The following is a 16,682-nucleotide window of genomic DNA, read 5'->3' on the forward strand; positions in this document are numbered from 1 at the left end:
AGTGTTCCGTACTGCGAAACGCAATCTTTATTGTAGATGATGCAATTTAGAGTTCATTGGTCTCACCAATGAACTGTACAGCAAAGGTATAATTAATGAACATGTTGATTATTCCCCCCCACACCCCAAAAAAAAAAAAAAAAAAAGAAAGCTAGAAAAAAGAGTAAGCTTTAGACCTCAGCTTCTTTTTTCTACAATCTGGCTTGTAGATTTTAGTGCTCATGGAAATGACAGACTAAAAATACTGACAAAATCTGAAACAAGTCAGCTCCTACACACAGCTCTGTCAAATTCACTGCGAAAACAAAGCCTCTCATTCATGGGGACTGTGTGCAGGCTACTCTTGATGGAGCAGAAGTCTTGGAAGTCATTCTTTTTTTCTGCTCTATTTTGCTTCTGCATTAACTCAACTCTGTGAACTCAAACTTTCAGGTTGGTTTGTTATATTTGCAAAACATCTAGTGGGAACTGAGGTGGACTCCCAAACTTCTTTTCACTCATGACTAAAGTCAGGAATTGAGCCAGAAAGAACAGAGCACTAAAATCACCAACTAATCCTTCACATCCAATATTTTACATGCAGAATACAAAGATGCAGGATACATAACAACCAGAAATATTGCTAATATATGGTACAAATCAGCCAACTGGCCAAAAGCCAATTAATACAAGGCTTTTCTGTGGCAAAGCTCACCATCGCAAAGCTTGCACACATAAAAAATTTACACATTGTTTAGTGTCTGCTTAAGTCCAAAGGATAAAATATCAATGGGCATATACTTGCTTGAGTATCACTAACAAGCAATAAATTAGAGATATTTAACTGACCTAGAAGCCTTTTTTTGACTGGTTGCAATTCCACTGTGATTAGACTGAGTTGCATATCTGGCTGTGAGACTGTATGAGAAGAAACAGAGAAATTGAATTAAAGAATTTCTTTGAATATGTATAGAAAGAATACACATACCAGCAAACTATGAGTTAATGAATGCAAATCGAACATGGATAGAAAACACAAATTAACTGGCAACAATATGAAACAATGTAAACATGCATATTTTTATGAGAGATGCAATGAACAGATTATGAAACAATGGATACTGTTATAAAATGTCTCATTTGCTAGAAATTATCTTATGAATAGAAAAAGCGAGCAAATTTCCACTGAATTCCTGAAGTATAGCTCAATTCACACAGAATTTACTTTAAAACATTGTGCCCTTTTTTTTTCCCCCATGAAAAGCACTAAGCACAAATACACACCTACTGGTCTCCCCAGCAACCTGACTGTATTCACAGTAGGGCTGTTAGGAACAGATCTGCTATACCAAATTCAACGTGGATTCAGAAAAATTCCTGTTAAAGCAAGGTGACTCTCCTGACAGTAGAGCTATATGGAAGAAGCACCCTGTCACAAATTTTTTTACTGTTACAGCACAGGTCACATATGTGGTGACCCAGGCAATGTATCAAGAGGCTGCATTAAGAAAGCCCTGGCATGTGCTTAAACTCACTGTGAAATTCCACAGGAAAATGCACCTTTGTCTATTAAGGCATCCACGTAGCATTTCTGCAACAGAAGACATGCTATACTATAGGGCTAAAAACTGTGTGTTCCTTTTAACACCCAGCAACCTGGCATTACTAGACAGCAAATTATTTCCTCTAATCTTTTAGACATTTGCATAGGGGATATGTAAAATATATGGCCAAGGTACAGCTTTCTGATAGGTAATTTCAGTTTCCATAAACAGGTACATCCTTTGGGATCCACACAGTCTAAAGCTGTAGACAGGTGCCTAAGCCAGGTGCAATCACAACATCAAACTCCTTGAATTATTAAGGAAGTCATGGACAACTGAGTAAGCAGAAACTCTGATAGTCACAGATTTCTTTTGTTTCTCAAAGTTCTGAATCTTCCAGAAATTCTTCTGAGTAGCAGCAGAAACCACAGGGCTCTAGTCCCAGCTTTACAGACTGGCACCACATATTCAAAGCACCTGCTGGTGTTGAGTCTACCAGAATGGTGTTAAGCAATTTCTGCCAGTCCACTGAAGCAGCCAGCATGAGTGTAAACCAGATGGGAGAAGCTGTCAGGTAAGAAAAGTCTTCCCTTTCTTAGCACTGCAGTGCTGAAAAGGGGCAAGAAGAAAGCATAAGCCAAGGGACAACGTGAGACTGGAATGGGATGTGGGATTATTGCTACTTTAACAAATTAAACCCCAACAAAGGGTTCAGAGCTGCCTCTGTTCCTGCCAATTAAAAATGGCACATTTGCACATGATGAATATAAAAAGAAGGAGAGTACTTCAGTCTTTAATGGGCAAAAAGGAATCATTCAATATGTAAAAGCAGCATTCAATTCTCTGACATATATCTTCAGAGTAATGCTGACAAATTACTTTTTTATATGACCATAGCTTCTGTGGATATTATAATTACTTACAATAATATAAAAAAAAATTATAATAATTTCACTTTATGTATTTTTATCTATCTAGTTTTTAGTGCATTGTATTATATTTCACTTGCAGCTATATGTCTTAATAATGTCTGGACTTACAATGCAAATGTGACATAGGTTGTTTTACTGAATTTGCTACATTTGTGCCTGGCATAATAGTCCATCTTTTGAGATGAGATCTTTCTCTCATCTTCTTTTTCCAACATACTTAAAATGAAGGAATCTACAAATGAATAGCTGGTTATCTGAGTTGACTAAAATAAGACATTTGTGAGAAAAATTGCATGTCAGATAAAACCTTAGTGCATTTATGCTGTAAAAGGTGGAATGATACACAGTACAATCAACACAGAAAATAAGATGGGAAAGCAGAGTGAATAGGATGCAGAGCCTTAGTGTATCACAGCATTTCTACCTCAAACAACACATTCCAGAGTAAATGGAAAGATCAGAACCCTTAATCTCAGTGTTGATAAGCTAGCCCACAGACTTTAAATAGCAATAAATACATAAATACCTATCTGATAATGCTTGCTAGAATGCTTTCCTTCTTTGCCTGTTAGTTGAGACTCCACCCACCAGCAAATTCATGAAACATCAGCCTATAGACTGCTTTCAAACTTTCCAGACAGGCTTGAAAGGCATTGATGAAAGTATCAATGTCAGTAATACACGATTTGTAAAGCATGATTTCCACTGTGACTGAATAAATTTATTTTCCAAAGTAATGTGACAAAAGAAAGGCAAAAAGATAATTTAAAGCAGATGCATCAAGTTCCTAATGACTTTAGGTTTTCCTTCTCAATTAACTCTGGATGTCCTGGGCCCATGAAAGCTTTGCATGGATGCATTTCCCAGTTGCTGGCCTCACTTTTCCAGATGTGAACTGCAACACTGTTGCAGACTAGACTTTAGTCTAGCCGTTCTTCTAAATGTATAAACAAATATTTACCTACTGCCCTCTGTCCTGCCAGATAATTGTCTATGGGTAGTATCTGTCAGTCAGGAAAAATAAACCCGTTTCGCTTAAAACAGTTATTTTTAATGCTTACAAATCCACACCATGATATTGTACGTACGTGTCTTCAATAAAGCAGTAAATGGATTTGAACAGATCAGACAGTATCATTTTAATGCTACAGCATTCAGGATGAGGAAGGTTTTACTTGTCAGAGGGCTGGAAAAGGGGATTTTGAAAGCCTCTGGTTCTCAGCAGTCTGCTACCAGAACCCTTTCCACTGTCAGGATACTCATATCGGCAATCATCTACACCATGTACAGAGGACCACGCATCATGCTTAGCTCTCCTCTTCCAAATAACACACAGCAGAAGTGAAATAAATCCTGTCCAAAACAGGTAAAATGGCATATAGACATCTGATACCAAATCCCTAGAAATAATCTGAACTCTGTCTTCCAGGTGGAAGTCATCAATATTTTGTCTTACAAACCAGGGAAACACTAGTCAACACAGCACATATGAAATGGTGACAACTGGGAAATTTCTTTTGCTGTGAGAAAATGGAATAAACATCCTTAGACTGTCCAGAAAGGCAATCTAGCACAGAGGTAGCTGAGGTAGCATTGAGAAGAAAGGACAGTGATGTTGCTGACCCCGAGGTGCTGATGGAGAACACCTGTATGAACGTCTGTATTGTGCTGACTGGTTGCAGGAACCAGGACTCTGCACAGTGCCACATGGCATGCATCCACCATGTTCCATCAGGATGGGGAACTGATAGAGGTCATTCATTTGCAGGGAGGACACAGTTACAAAATGGTCCTACAAGGTGTTGAGGAAACTAGGAAATCAATATAAGCTACAATACAAAATGACTTTATGTGGCACTTAGGGACAGGTTTTAGTAGTGGACTTGGTGGCACTGGGTCCTAGCAATTGGACTTCATGAACTTACAGGTCTTTTCCAACCTAAATCATTCTATGATTCTACGAAGAAGGAAGGCAACAGATTGTTTGACAATGGATTAAACTACCAGAAAGTCTGTCTTGTTGCCATACAGTATGTCAGAAAAAAAGCAGGTCCTTGAAAGTGGGTTAACACATAAAGCTGAAGGATGAAGCTTTGATAAACCTGAACAGAACATGAATCAAGCTAAAAATATTTTAACCTCCTTCTTCAAAAAGTAACCCATGCAGTGACACCCTGAATATCATCTACTTTTTATTAAGTCTTCCAAAGGATCAAAAGGTTCATGTTACATCACACTGTCATTTTCCTATAATGTTAAGAGTCACATGGTGGTTCTAAAATGCCAGCTATGCACTATGTTAAAATTAGAAAAAGGCAAAGGGGTTTGTAGTATACAATCAAACTCTTTCTTCCTTACTAGCATACTTGAATTTTAATATGCTGTTGATCTTATAAAGTACATTTAATCTCTAGTGTGAATGCACTCCAGAGCTGTTCAAGACTTTTATATTAGAATGATTCTCTGAAAAAAGACTAGTTTAAAAAGAATGCTTTTTCAATGTAAAATTTTCCCCAAAAGGTCTCAGTTGCACTGTGCACCATTTTTTTCTTTTTTATTGTATTTTATTTTTTTTAATAAGCTACTTGGAAGCTCATCATCCTACCGGTTGAAAAGCACAAGAGATAATATTCTAAGGTCTACCTGTCCAAATTCCAAGTGTGCCTGGAAAGATGCCACAGGAAACAAAAGTTTCCAGGCTTATCACCATATAAAACAGTTTGGGCAGGTAGAAGATCCCTGATTCCCCAAATATATAGGCAAGGAACACTGAGGAAGAAACCAAAAAATTGAATTTCTGTACAAACAATATTTTTCAGACATTTCTTTTCCCTTGTTAGCCCAGTCTTGGTGAATTAATATATGGCTATATCTACATATATGCATCTATATATCTACATTTATCTATATCTATACGTATTTATTAATTTGTAAATAAGTTAACATTTAACATTTATATAAATGTTATATATGAATGTGTACTTTATAGATAGAGGTATTTTATCTGTGTATATCTGACACATGAACACACATTCATTTTTTCATTCACAAGAGGAAATGTCTATGGCTCAGGCAGTCCTAGCTCATACCCTGTCATCTGTTCTAAATTAGTAGGACATTTCTCCTTTCCGCTCTTTGAACTTCTGGCATCTTATTCAAGAAGTCTGTCTCCAAATGATTCATGCTTGGAGGTACAAGTAAAACTATGTTTTCAATGTTTTCCTATTGTTCACAACTCATAAAGCAAAATGTAGATAACCCAGTTTTGCATCAATATTTATGTTCTTGCAGAATACAGAGACTTGTAATAAGAATGAATCGTCTGCCACAGTGACCATAGCTTTCCTGCTTTGGTCCCCGTATTGTAGTATAGGTATTTTGTGGAATTTAATGAAGGAGTACAGGAATCACAACATTAAAGAAACAAAATGGATGGCTAGCAATAACCGTGTGTTGCAGTTTAGGACACTGTGCTACTTAGCTACTGTGCTTAGTCTAACCTGTAGCACACCTAAAATGCTGTCTTTTAAACCTTACTTTTTTTCTCTGAACAAATTGGACAAGTGGATAACAGCGTGCTGCCAGAACTAGGATTAGGCCCTTAGGGACTGACTGTACCCTTTTATGACCTTATCTCCATACCATTTATGATCTTATACTTGAACAAAATTATATCAGAGTATCTGCACAGAATCATATGCCACCATTCAGCTTCAGTTTGATACAATAAAACTGTAATAAAGTTTTTTCCTAGAGGGAATGGAAATGCAGGTGACAGAAATGCTGATGCTCTTACTTCTTCAAATCTATGCTAATTATCTCTTGAATCTTTGCATAGATTTCCAGAAAATCCACATTCATAACACATCCTAATGTATGGCTGGGATATAAACCTGTGTCAGTCAAAAAATTATCATATGGTTAACTGTTTCTATTGACAGTAGTAAAATACATTTGTAAGCATTTTGTTTGGTCTCCCCATTGACTTTAAAATGGTAAAGAGCTTTGTAATATAAAGAAAATACAAAAGATTCTACCAGTATTTCAGCTATTTTCCCTTAAGTATTTTCAAAACACAAATAAATTCCTGTAAGCCTCGTGAATTTTAAATATAAAAAAATCTTTTTTTTTTTCACTTCTATTTTAATCTATTTTCCACAGACAATGATTGCCAAACAGCACTGGCTATGCTTCTTTAGAATTTATACATATTTTGATTTTGGAGTTTTTTTGGTAAATGAAGAGAAAAAGTAATTGCCTCCACAGCTTCTAACTGTAACGTTATTTCATTAACTGACACCTGCAAAACCACAATATGTAGACTATCAAATTTGTTGCACAGTCTGTGAAAATAGTAAGAGATAACAGTTGATAAAAAGGACTGACAGAAGCAAAGAAAGTAGCAGTACAAATATAAAACTATGACTTAAATAAATCTAAGAATGCAAGGAAAAGACTGGGCCACACATTGGTATAAAGGAATTTATTAAAGAATATATAGGAACAAAAAGGAACATTTTACTTCCTAATAGGTAAAAATGGACTCATACAACAACAACAACAACAAAAAAAAAGAAAAAAAAGAAGATTGCACTAATTTAATATAGCTACCCTTGCATTTTACACATGTTGGAATTTTATTTGCCATATACAAATAATTATAGGCAATCTCCAATGTTCACAAGACATCAGAATTAAATAGGTGACAGGTCTGGGAAAGTAATAAATGTATGGACATTTGCATCAGATTTCATTTTCAGAGAATGAGAAGAACTAATGAATCTCAGTAGAGAGTGAGGGTAGAACAGCAAAGAATGTCTTAAGGGAAAATAACTTCATTATAAATCTTCTATTCCTTCAAAAGGGAATATATAAAAGATTGTATTTAAGTGCTACAAGGATGAATGGAACACTACCCATTAAATTCTACATGATCTGGATTAGCAACAGTGAAAATTATGGCCAAAGTGCATCAAAACTGACATATAAAAGTAAAGAGTGGCAAGGGTGACACAGGCCAGACTATGAGAATATTTGAAATGTACAAAATGAAAATTACCATTAAACCGATTTAAAACACTCTTTGGAAAACTGCAAGAACAGATAATGTGAAAAGATGACAGTTGCATTTTGAACTGCAAACAAAAGAGGAGGCAGGGAAAAATATCGTTCTTGAGCAGAGGTAATTCATAAACAGAAGAAATCAGTGTAACTACATGTCACAGGTTCCTAAAGAAAATGTTCAGACATACAGCAGATACTTTGCAAGGAGATAAAATGGTGTGTAACAAACAAGGGGAGATACCAATCAGCAAAGGACAAGTTTCAAGGATCCAGCCCACAGAAGCATGTAAGAAGGTAAAACATACAAGCAGTTTATGAAGGATTGGTAGTGAAATGGTCAAATGGGAGATGAACAGTTTAAAAAAATCTGAAATCCTATTGAGAGACTAAAAATACTTTATAATTTAATTTTTTAAAATTTTAATTAACCTGAATGTCACCTTGAAACACCCTTTCTCCCATTATTTGAAGCTTAAGAAATGTTAGATATCTTCTTAGAGAGGATGGGTTACAGGGAAGAAGTATATGAGAAATACATTCTTACTACTGCTTTGTTCTGTCTTTTCTGTGTGAAGGTTATTAGGCAGGTTAGTCATTTGCCACTGAGACATACTAAATTCTTTATTTACTTTAACTTCAGGACAAATATGACGAAAACTTTGTTTCTGATGTTCCTATCATTGGGAACCTTGAGGACTATAATGATTGTATCTTTGGGGAGTAGAACAAAATGGGGACAAAGCTGACGTGCAAGGTAAAATAAAAGGTTAAAATAAAACTAAATATCTAAGGGCCATTTGAAGGTCAGCTTCCTGCAGATCCTGGAACAATCACATTAAGCAACTCATTCTGCATTATCTCCCAGACACATAAAAATACATAGATTAGATGAATAGTGCTTTGTTTGCTTAGACCCTTAATAGTAAACAGAGAACAGAAAGAAGAAACAAATATTTTCCTAATTTTTCTTCTCTTCAGTGATTTGATAATGATTCTGTAGTGGAAAAAGCAGGAACTACCTACCCATTTCCCTTCACCAAAACCAAGCGACTAGCAATGGCAAGAGCTAAGGACAGCAAAGGGACTTGTTCCATCACTTTCCTATCTGTTAACCAAGGAAGACACACAACTGTGTACACCTTCCAGTTTCTAGCCTATGTCAGTGCCATGCACTTGATGTCGACTGCTGCAACCATATTTTAAACCTTGAGAATATTTAAATGACGGCCTTTTTCTAAACAGAGTGATGTAATCAAGATTGCTATGCAGATTGCTACTATTCTGACATGGATCTATTTCAATTCATAACCATAACAACTACATTTTCATTACTGTATTTCACACAGCACAAGCTCTGTGTCCAATATGCTTAATTTCTTCCCTAGTACTTCTGAGCAGCAGGCAACACGAAACCCTCTTCCTTGCAGTAGTTATATATGCAACTCCCTATAGAAATCAGCTACCTAACTTTGTTTATATGCCCACAAAAACCAGGGTGCACTTTTAATATAACAAATTTAACAAAATACATCTGGACCTCAAGCTGTGCTCATCATTCCTGTACGTGATAAAATAGTTTGTCTGTCTAGGGGAATTTTTCTGACAGCTTACTGAAACCAGTTACTGTCTAATCTGTAAATGAGACAGAACTTCTTTCATCCACATGTGTTTTCTCTTAGTATCTGGGTGGTTGAAAGATCATCACCACAGATGTATTGCTCTGATAATGGAATCCACTAGCAAAGCAGAGCATAAAAATATAATGTAGCCATTGTTGTCATCTATCTGTACTGACAGATATAAATAAGGCCACCAGCACTGTATTTTTTAAAATAAATCTCAGAGCTGCAAAAAAGTCATAAGGAAAGAGTGAAGTGCCAACTTCAGATTTCGAAGTATTCAATTCCCACAGTTAGTCATGGAAGAATATAGGAAATTTTAGGGTAAAAAGAAATCAGAAATCACATCTAAAACTATTCTTTGTCTTTGGTTACCATTAATTATTTGCCACAGATTTTTTCACTGATGGTCTAATAATTTCAAAGTTTTTATTATTACTGGTACAAAACTATGATCATCCATAAAGAAAGTATGCTTTTTACAAGGCAATTTCACTTACCATGAATCAACTTCCTTCATTCTTTTTACATTTAATTTGAAATGTTGCTGTTGGCTGTAGGATTAGACAGGCTAATGATACTCTTTCAAAAGAAGAATCTTGCTTGCCTTCTGTGCGCATAGTTTTCACAATTCTGATGTTGGTCACAGATTACATGGGAATAGGAATGTTAGAGTATTGCCACACTGACCAGTTATGCATAACCTTGTAAGGAGCCTGTGAAAGAAGATTCATTATCCTCCCATGCAAACTTTGCACTTAGGGAAGAGAGGTTCCTCCAGAAATTGGTTTAATTACATTCCTGGTCTGTATTGCCTCCTAGTCACCCAAGGACAACTAGACTCCTGAATTAGTCTCCTGAATTCCCCATTTCTGCACAAACCTAATCTGTCCACTCTTGTGATATTCTGATTATAACCTTCCCCTGGGGCCTCTTGCCTTAGCAAAGCAACCTCTGTATGAAGCCTGTAGAGTCCTAATATAATTTGGTGTCGGTTTCAGTTTTGTTGACAAAGGGCTCAAACACTGTATAAAGTAGCTTGTCTTTAGTGGCACACGGAATGGATTCGGACACAGTAATAATCACAGACTGATCATTACTGAGGACATCATAATCTGCAAATGAGGATGAGTATCATCTTCATCATCATCACCATCATCATCATCACCGTCACCATCAGCTGCAGGACCAGTCTTTTAAATAAGGAGATGCTAGCTCAGCACATACAAAGACAAAACTTTCTTGGTCTTCAGCAAGGCTTGAATGCTACAACCTCTGTAATTTGAATATCTTCAGTGTGACTTCTCAGAGGTATTTCCCTCTCCCATGTATAATCTGTATTTCTCTTGGAAGAAGTGAAGGGCATCACTTTCTCATTATTTGTTTAATAAAGGAAATACAACAGCTTTTTACCTCTTAGGAAATCAAGTTGAAATTACACAATATGTTTATTATATGTTAGCTGGAAGCAACAAAGAGGATAACTTTTCTCATAGAATATTCTAACCTAAAATAACCTCAGTTATTAATTGAAACTAACACATAGTTTCAAATACTTAAAGTACAACATGAAATGTGATTGATTATTAAAGATCTAAAAAAATGCACTAAGTCAATATAAAGCACCCACCTTTTTCAGTGTATATATTTTGCTTTTGCTTACATGTATTCACGCATACAAGCACATGGATATCAAATGCACTTAAATATACAGAGTGCATCAAAAAGACATCTTTATTTCTCATGTGTCTAACAAAGTAGATACATGTGAGTCTTCTGGTACAATAAAATACCCGTGGTTTAAGAAGATGATTTTCAAAATACCCTTGAAAAGGTACTCAAATTAGGTTTGAAGCATTTTGCAATTATTGAAAAAAGATTCATGTCCCATTCACATGCTAGCAGCTATAGTCATTATCTGGCTTCTGCCATAATAATAAGGTAATTTTTCTTGTTCCTTTCGAAAACCTGAAAGAACTATTTCTAGGTAAAAGACCACAGGTCAATTTAATGGAAGCTACTCTCTGTTATGTGTATTTGCCAAATATTTTTTCCAAAATCTACACCATAAGGGATTTTCTGCCTTAAGGCTTCTACATACCAAACCTTTCCACAGTTATGTTAGAAATGTTAGAAAAAGGAAAGAATCAAGAATTTTTAAAAACATATTCATAACTGCAACACAGTAATAAAAAAGGGCATACCTGCACAATAAATGTGTAATAATAAATAGCCTTAAAGATTAACATTCACTATGAAAGGATAAAATAGCTTGTTTTATCAACAGCACTTCAGAAAAACAGTAAAATGACTCCATTATTGATTGATAGCAGTTAGATTATCTATTGAGTTAATAATTTCATATGGACAGTGTGAAGGATGTACATTAATATACACTTCAGATTTTATCACTTTCCAAAATTCTCCATTCAATGAAATATCTAGGTTTCAGTGTCTGTATGAAGCTACTTTTTGCCAAATATATCTAAAGGTCTCAAGTGTCCCATGGAGCAGTCATGTGAATTCCTCAGGACCTTCTAAATCATGAGCCAGCTCAGTTATGTTGGTTGCTTCTGTAATTATTGCTGAGACACACCTGACATGAAAGCCATCATAGAAATCACTTTGGGGAATCATGTAAGCTACCTGTCCACATTTTAGATAGCAAAAAGTGGGCAAGAGGAAAGATGAATTTCAACAAAATCATCTTTTCTTTCTTTGATTTATATTTTGGCTTCTGTGTAAAAAGAAGCTTTCATTTACTCAGTAGCACCTTTAAACTAAAAAGGTGTTTGGGAAATATTTTTAAATTATTTTTCAAACTATTTATTTTAGTGGGGGAAAAAAATAATTTAATTAAATGACTGCTATGAAAAGAAGTGTTGCTAAGTCCACCACAGAGAATTCACATCAGTGTACATTTAAATATGCCTATCTATTTGTGGAGAACTTGTTTTCACATGTGGTCATTTTTCTTAGAAGAGGACATATAATTTTATGCTAATTTCTTTATATTACTTCAAAACAGTGAAAACTGAAAAAAAAAAAAAAAACAAGAAGAAAATTAGTATTGAAAGAAACTGTATTTCAGTTTGTTTCTAAGTTCCAGGGCTCTGTGTTTTGGTAGCAGCTCATAATACTAAATAGATGCCTTTAGAGTAAAAGATAGAAACCTCTCATACAGGAGAAAGTTTTTAGTAGTAGGCACCTTTCTTTATCCTTAAAAACTTAAATGAAAAATATATGGATAGAAAAAAACATATTTCCTCAGGCAATACAGAAGTTTATAGTGACAAGCATCAAACTTCTGCATAAGCAAGCAGAAAAAAAACATGCTTCCAGTTTACAGATAAGGAAGAAGAAAGATGGCATCAATCTTGGTCTATTAATTTTTTACAGAGAAATATTTTACAACTGAACCATAGCTATGAATAGAAATTTAATCGAAGAATTAAACTATTTTAAACTCCTAGATTAAAGAGGAAGGTCTAAAACACACTGATGGAAGTAATATTTTTTTTAAACCAGCCTTAGATGTCACTCTACAAAAGCATAAATGTGGGGGTTCTGGGATATGGAATAATTGCTTTGAACACTGAAGCATGTTTTAACATAGCAACGTAGAAGAGGAGAAAAAAGTGCAGAAGGACCATGAGATCTTGAGGAATTACAATGGAAAGCTTAATAAAAGATTCATCACCTCTTTGCCTACCATGTGCAATCACTGTCACCCAAATAGTAAAAAAACTTGCTTTATCGAGGCTTTTTTGGACAAACCCTTGCAATAGTCATGATGCATAAAGGAACACTGTAATTTTTTTGTAATTAAAATTTCACCATGGATAAATTACAAAATCAGGAAATGTTTCAGTTCTTTCACTAAACTATGAACAAAAAGATCTTAATGCCACTGATTAAAGCTGTGAACACTTAATTCCTGAATAACAAGATGTTACTGCCTCTCATACAGTATTAAATATCCTTCACAAAGCAGAAATTCAACTTTGGAAAATGTTGAGAATGGTCAGACGCTTCTAGGACCACACCATAATTTCCTAGATTGCATGTTAATACTGTACTTCACAAAGAAAGCATTCAAAGACATTAATTTTCAGTAGCAGAGAAAATAAATGTATTTCACTTTTTAATGCCCCAGCCAAACACAAGTGTATCTTAATTTTTGCATCAAATGAGGTAATTAAAATGCTATCAGTGACACGTTCCTCCAAAACATAATTTTAAAATATTTCTAGTTCCAAGACATAGATTTCTATCAGGCTGAAGTGTTAAAAGTTTTGTCAGTTGAAGAAGAAATATGTTTATTATACAAATGAAAGTGTAATTTATATATGAAGGGACTTAAGAACCAGAATGTCAATATATTAGTCTGATACTTTTGATCCAATGTAGATCATTGACTTACCACATTCTAGACATACAGTTGTTCAGTAGGTCCACAAAAACATTTTAAACAAGGATATAAAAAATGGAAAAAGTACTAAACCAAACAAAGCAACAGACAAAACTCTTTATGAAGATCTACAGTTGACGTTTTTTTTTAACTTCCCCAATAAAATATACATTGGCAATACTCTTTCCATGTAAATAGATATTTCTGTTTCAAACTCATTCTTCTGTAGTAGCCTTTAAGCAACTACCTTCTGAAAATATCTTTTTGGATACAGTCTGAAAGCAATGTAGTTCAGCAATTACTGGATTCTGCTGAGTGCTTCGCTTTCTTAAAAGTAAATAAAAATCTGGCCCCTTAAAAGAAACAATTAGATTAGGGCTATTTCTCCATTTTAAAAAGAACATTCAAATAGAATTAGGCCCTCAAAAACCGGAATGTGTGGGAATAAAAAGAGTTTATAACAAATGAAAGCAACAATTGTGCCTTTTCCCCATGTGTTTTGTTAATTATTGGAAATTGTTCATTTACGTATGGGGAACTGGGTATGTGAAGAAAACATGAAAATAACCAGTACTAACTACACGGTGTGCTAGCTGCCTCTTGTTGTGCAATGGGCAGAAAAATCAATAATAAAGTAAAAGAAAGGCTTACAATTAATTAAAACTGGAACTAAATCTAATTGGGAATGTTCTCTGCTCTCGCTCTAACTTTACTCCCAAGAAATGCGGGCTTATTACCAAAAACCACACTGAATCAACTGTGTAAATAGCTAAAAAAATTCTTTAAATGGCCTATTTTTTTATACAAAATTTTGTCTTTTTCAGACAGAAAAATAAAAAGCTTTTACACCTGAGAAAAATAACTTTTTAACCTACCTTGACTGCATATCTTGGTGTGTTTTGGACTGGCTGATTTCAGCTGGAGTTGAAGGGACTTGCTGTTGTAGCTCTACCAAAGACTGGTAGTACTGTTGCTGATGATGTTGCTGCTGTTTGTACCGAGACAAACTGAAAAACAGCCCTAAAATGGCTTTCAAATTTCCATTCCTTATTTCTATTAAAAAAAAAAAAAGAAAGAGAAAAGGAAGTGAAAACACTTTGGTTTTAGACTTCAGTTTTGTAACTGTCATACTAAAATATCTCTGTACATACCTAGAGCTATACATGTTTATGTCTTATATCTCTTCATTTACCTGTAGAGTCAGAGACATTTTAGGTGTCACTGATAGTTTATTCTTTATTATAATTTTTGTTTATTTATGTTTCAGGGTTGCAATAAACACCTATCTCTACAGTGCCCTCCTGATGAGTCATTTGCATGGTCATAAATAAGAGTATATCCAGCCTTAAATAAGACACATAATCTGAAATGAATACTCCTGTCTCAACAAAGTACAAATATTCTAATTAAGGAAAAGTTCATTCAGAAAAATCTGAATTCTTTCTGGTCTTTGATATACTTCCCTTCAAATCCTGTGACTTTAAATTAGTCTTTTGGCTTTTGGGGCAAATTCTGTGCACATTGGCAATAAACAGTGAGTTCTGGAAAAATCGAAAAGACTGTATGGTAATGGTTCTTGTCAGTGAGCACATCCATTCATACAGATGTGCAGGGTACATGAGAGAAGAAAATAAATGAAAGGTTGGTTTTCAAAAAGGTGACTGTAATGCTCATGATTAAATCTTTGAACTTTCGAATGACATGATTATTTTACAGCTTTCTGTTTTATACTGCTATTACTGATAACAAAGACTTAAAAACTACAGCTTCCATGAGGCTAAAACAGCTACCTGAATACAATTCTGCTGAGCCATGTATCATCCCTATGTCTCCCATTCCTTTTATAGCTTTTGCTGATCCTGAGATGAAGATTTTAAAAGGATAATGCAATATATTCTTTGCTGATAAAGGATCTCAATGTTGAAAAAGCAACCTCAGAAGACTTTAATGAAATTATCTGCAGCATCTAGGTCTGTTCATAAACTCATTAATTTTCTTTGGCACTGATCACCCTGTGAAAGGTTTTTATTAGAGCTATAGACTTGCAACCTAACATGCAATGCCACAACCTTTCTGCCTTCCCTGCAAATCAAAATACTGAGCTGCGTGTGCTACACAGCTTTCCCAGGTAAATTTTCAAGCTGAATTTATCCAAAATTACTGTCATTTTCATGTCTCTTAAACCATATTAATTTTCTTTCAATAGGATTAGTTGAAGTGTTAATACATATACTACACAGGCCAGCAAACACTGGAGCTTTTAAAATGCTCACAACCTGTGCTTCAAAAGCAAACCCAATCCGGGGCACTGGAATATACTTTTCAAAATGTAAATTTGTTCTAAGCAGCCATAGTTTTTCATCTTCCCTGTGAAGATGCTGCAGGATCTTTGATTACCAGTGAGATCACCAGAGATATGCAGAACTTTGCCAGAATGAGTAAACTTTTTAGGCACCTATGACTTTTGCAGTCACGTTGGTTTCAAGGAAGATCACTGTCAAGGAATACCGAAAACTTATATTTAAAATTATCCTAAAAACACCCCCAAAAACTACATAACTATCCATTTTAAGTGGTTCTGATTTGAGAAGATTGTCAGTACATGACACTAGTTTATTTATTATAATTTTGGATCACTTAATGCTCAGAAAGAGAATCCTTCGTTAAATCCCACTTGATATATTTTAATCTTAAAATTTTGGTCTTCTTGTGTTCAACTATAATTTTTACTATTTTAAGAGAAAGATGCTATTAGTAACTTTTTCCTTCCTACTTTTAATCAAGTTAGAAGATTTCTCACAAGCAAAAAATCCAGAAACTTCTAATGTGTACTAAGCACATACTCAGAAAATGAGGGGACTGTTTTAATTTGTAGCAATTGGATAATTATTTATCAACTGGGCTCTCAAGCAGAGATTCAGCAGTAAAGACTTGAAAATCACTTTTTTTCTAGACCTCTTTGCTCAAGTGTCAAAATGAGGTCAGAAACTGGTTATGAAATCTTCAAAACTTGTTAAGCTTATGTTTTGTTTTTCTACAACCTTTCTGGTCATTAATAAATGACCTGGTAGTAACAAGACACTTTACCAAAAGCTTATTACAAGAAACTCAATTTCTTCTCCCCCCAAAAAAT

The 16,682-nt window shown here is 34.8% G+C and overlaps 1 protein-coding gene across 8 annotated transcripts in view; it reads right to left on the minus strand.

Moving 5' to 3' along the window:
• The window catches only part of NAV3 (neuron navigator 3), a 524,494-nt gene that overhangs the window by 141,138 nt on the left and 366,674 nt on the right, over nt 1-16,682 (minus strand). For 7 of the 8 annotated variants that reach the window (XM_042017696.1, XM_042017693.1, XM_042017698.1 and 4 more), the window contains 2 exons: nt 14,425-14,602; nt 829-897 (listed from right to left, as the gene is read on the minus strand). In XM_042017696.1, the coding sequence (XP_041873630.1) occupies nt 829-897; nt 14,425-14,602 (247 nt within the window). The remainder of the gene's footprint in view (nt 1-828; nt 898-14,424; nt 14,603-16,682) is intronic. The other variant, XM_042017695.1, reaches the window with a different exon arrangement.

This window comes from Corvus kubaryi, unplaced genomic scaffold (assembly GCF_017639235.1).
Source record: "Corvus kubaryi isolate FWS band 111438036 unplaced genomic scaffold, C.kubaryi_AGA036_p1.0 137, whole genome shotgun sequence".
Taxonomy (NCBI): Eukaryota; Metazoa; Chordata; class Aves; order Passeriformes; family Corvidae; genus Corvus; species Corvus kubaryi.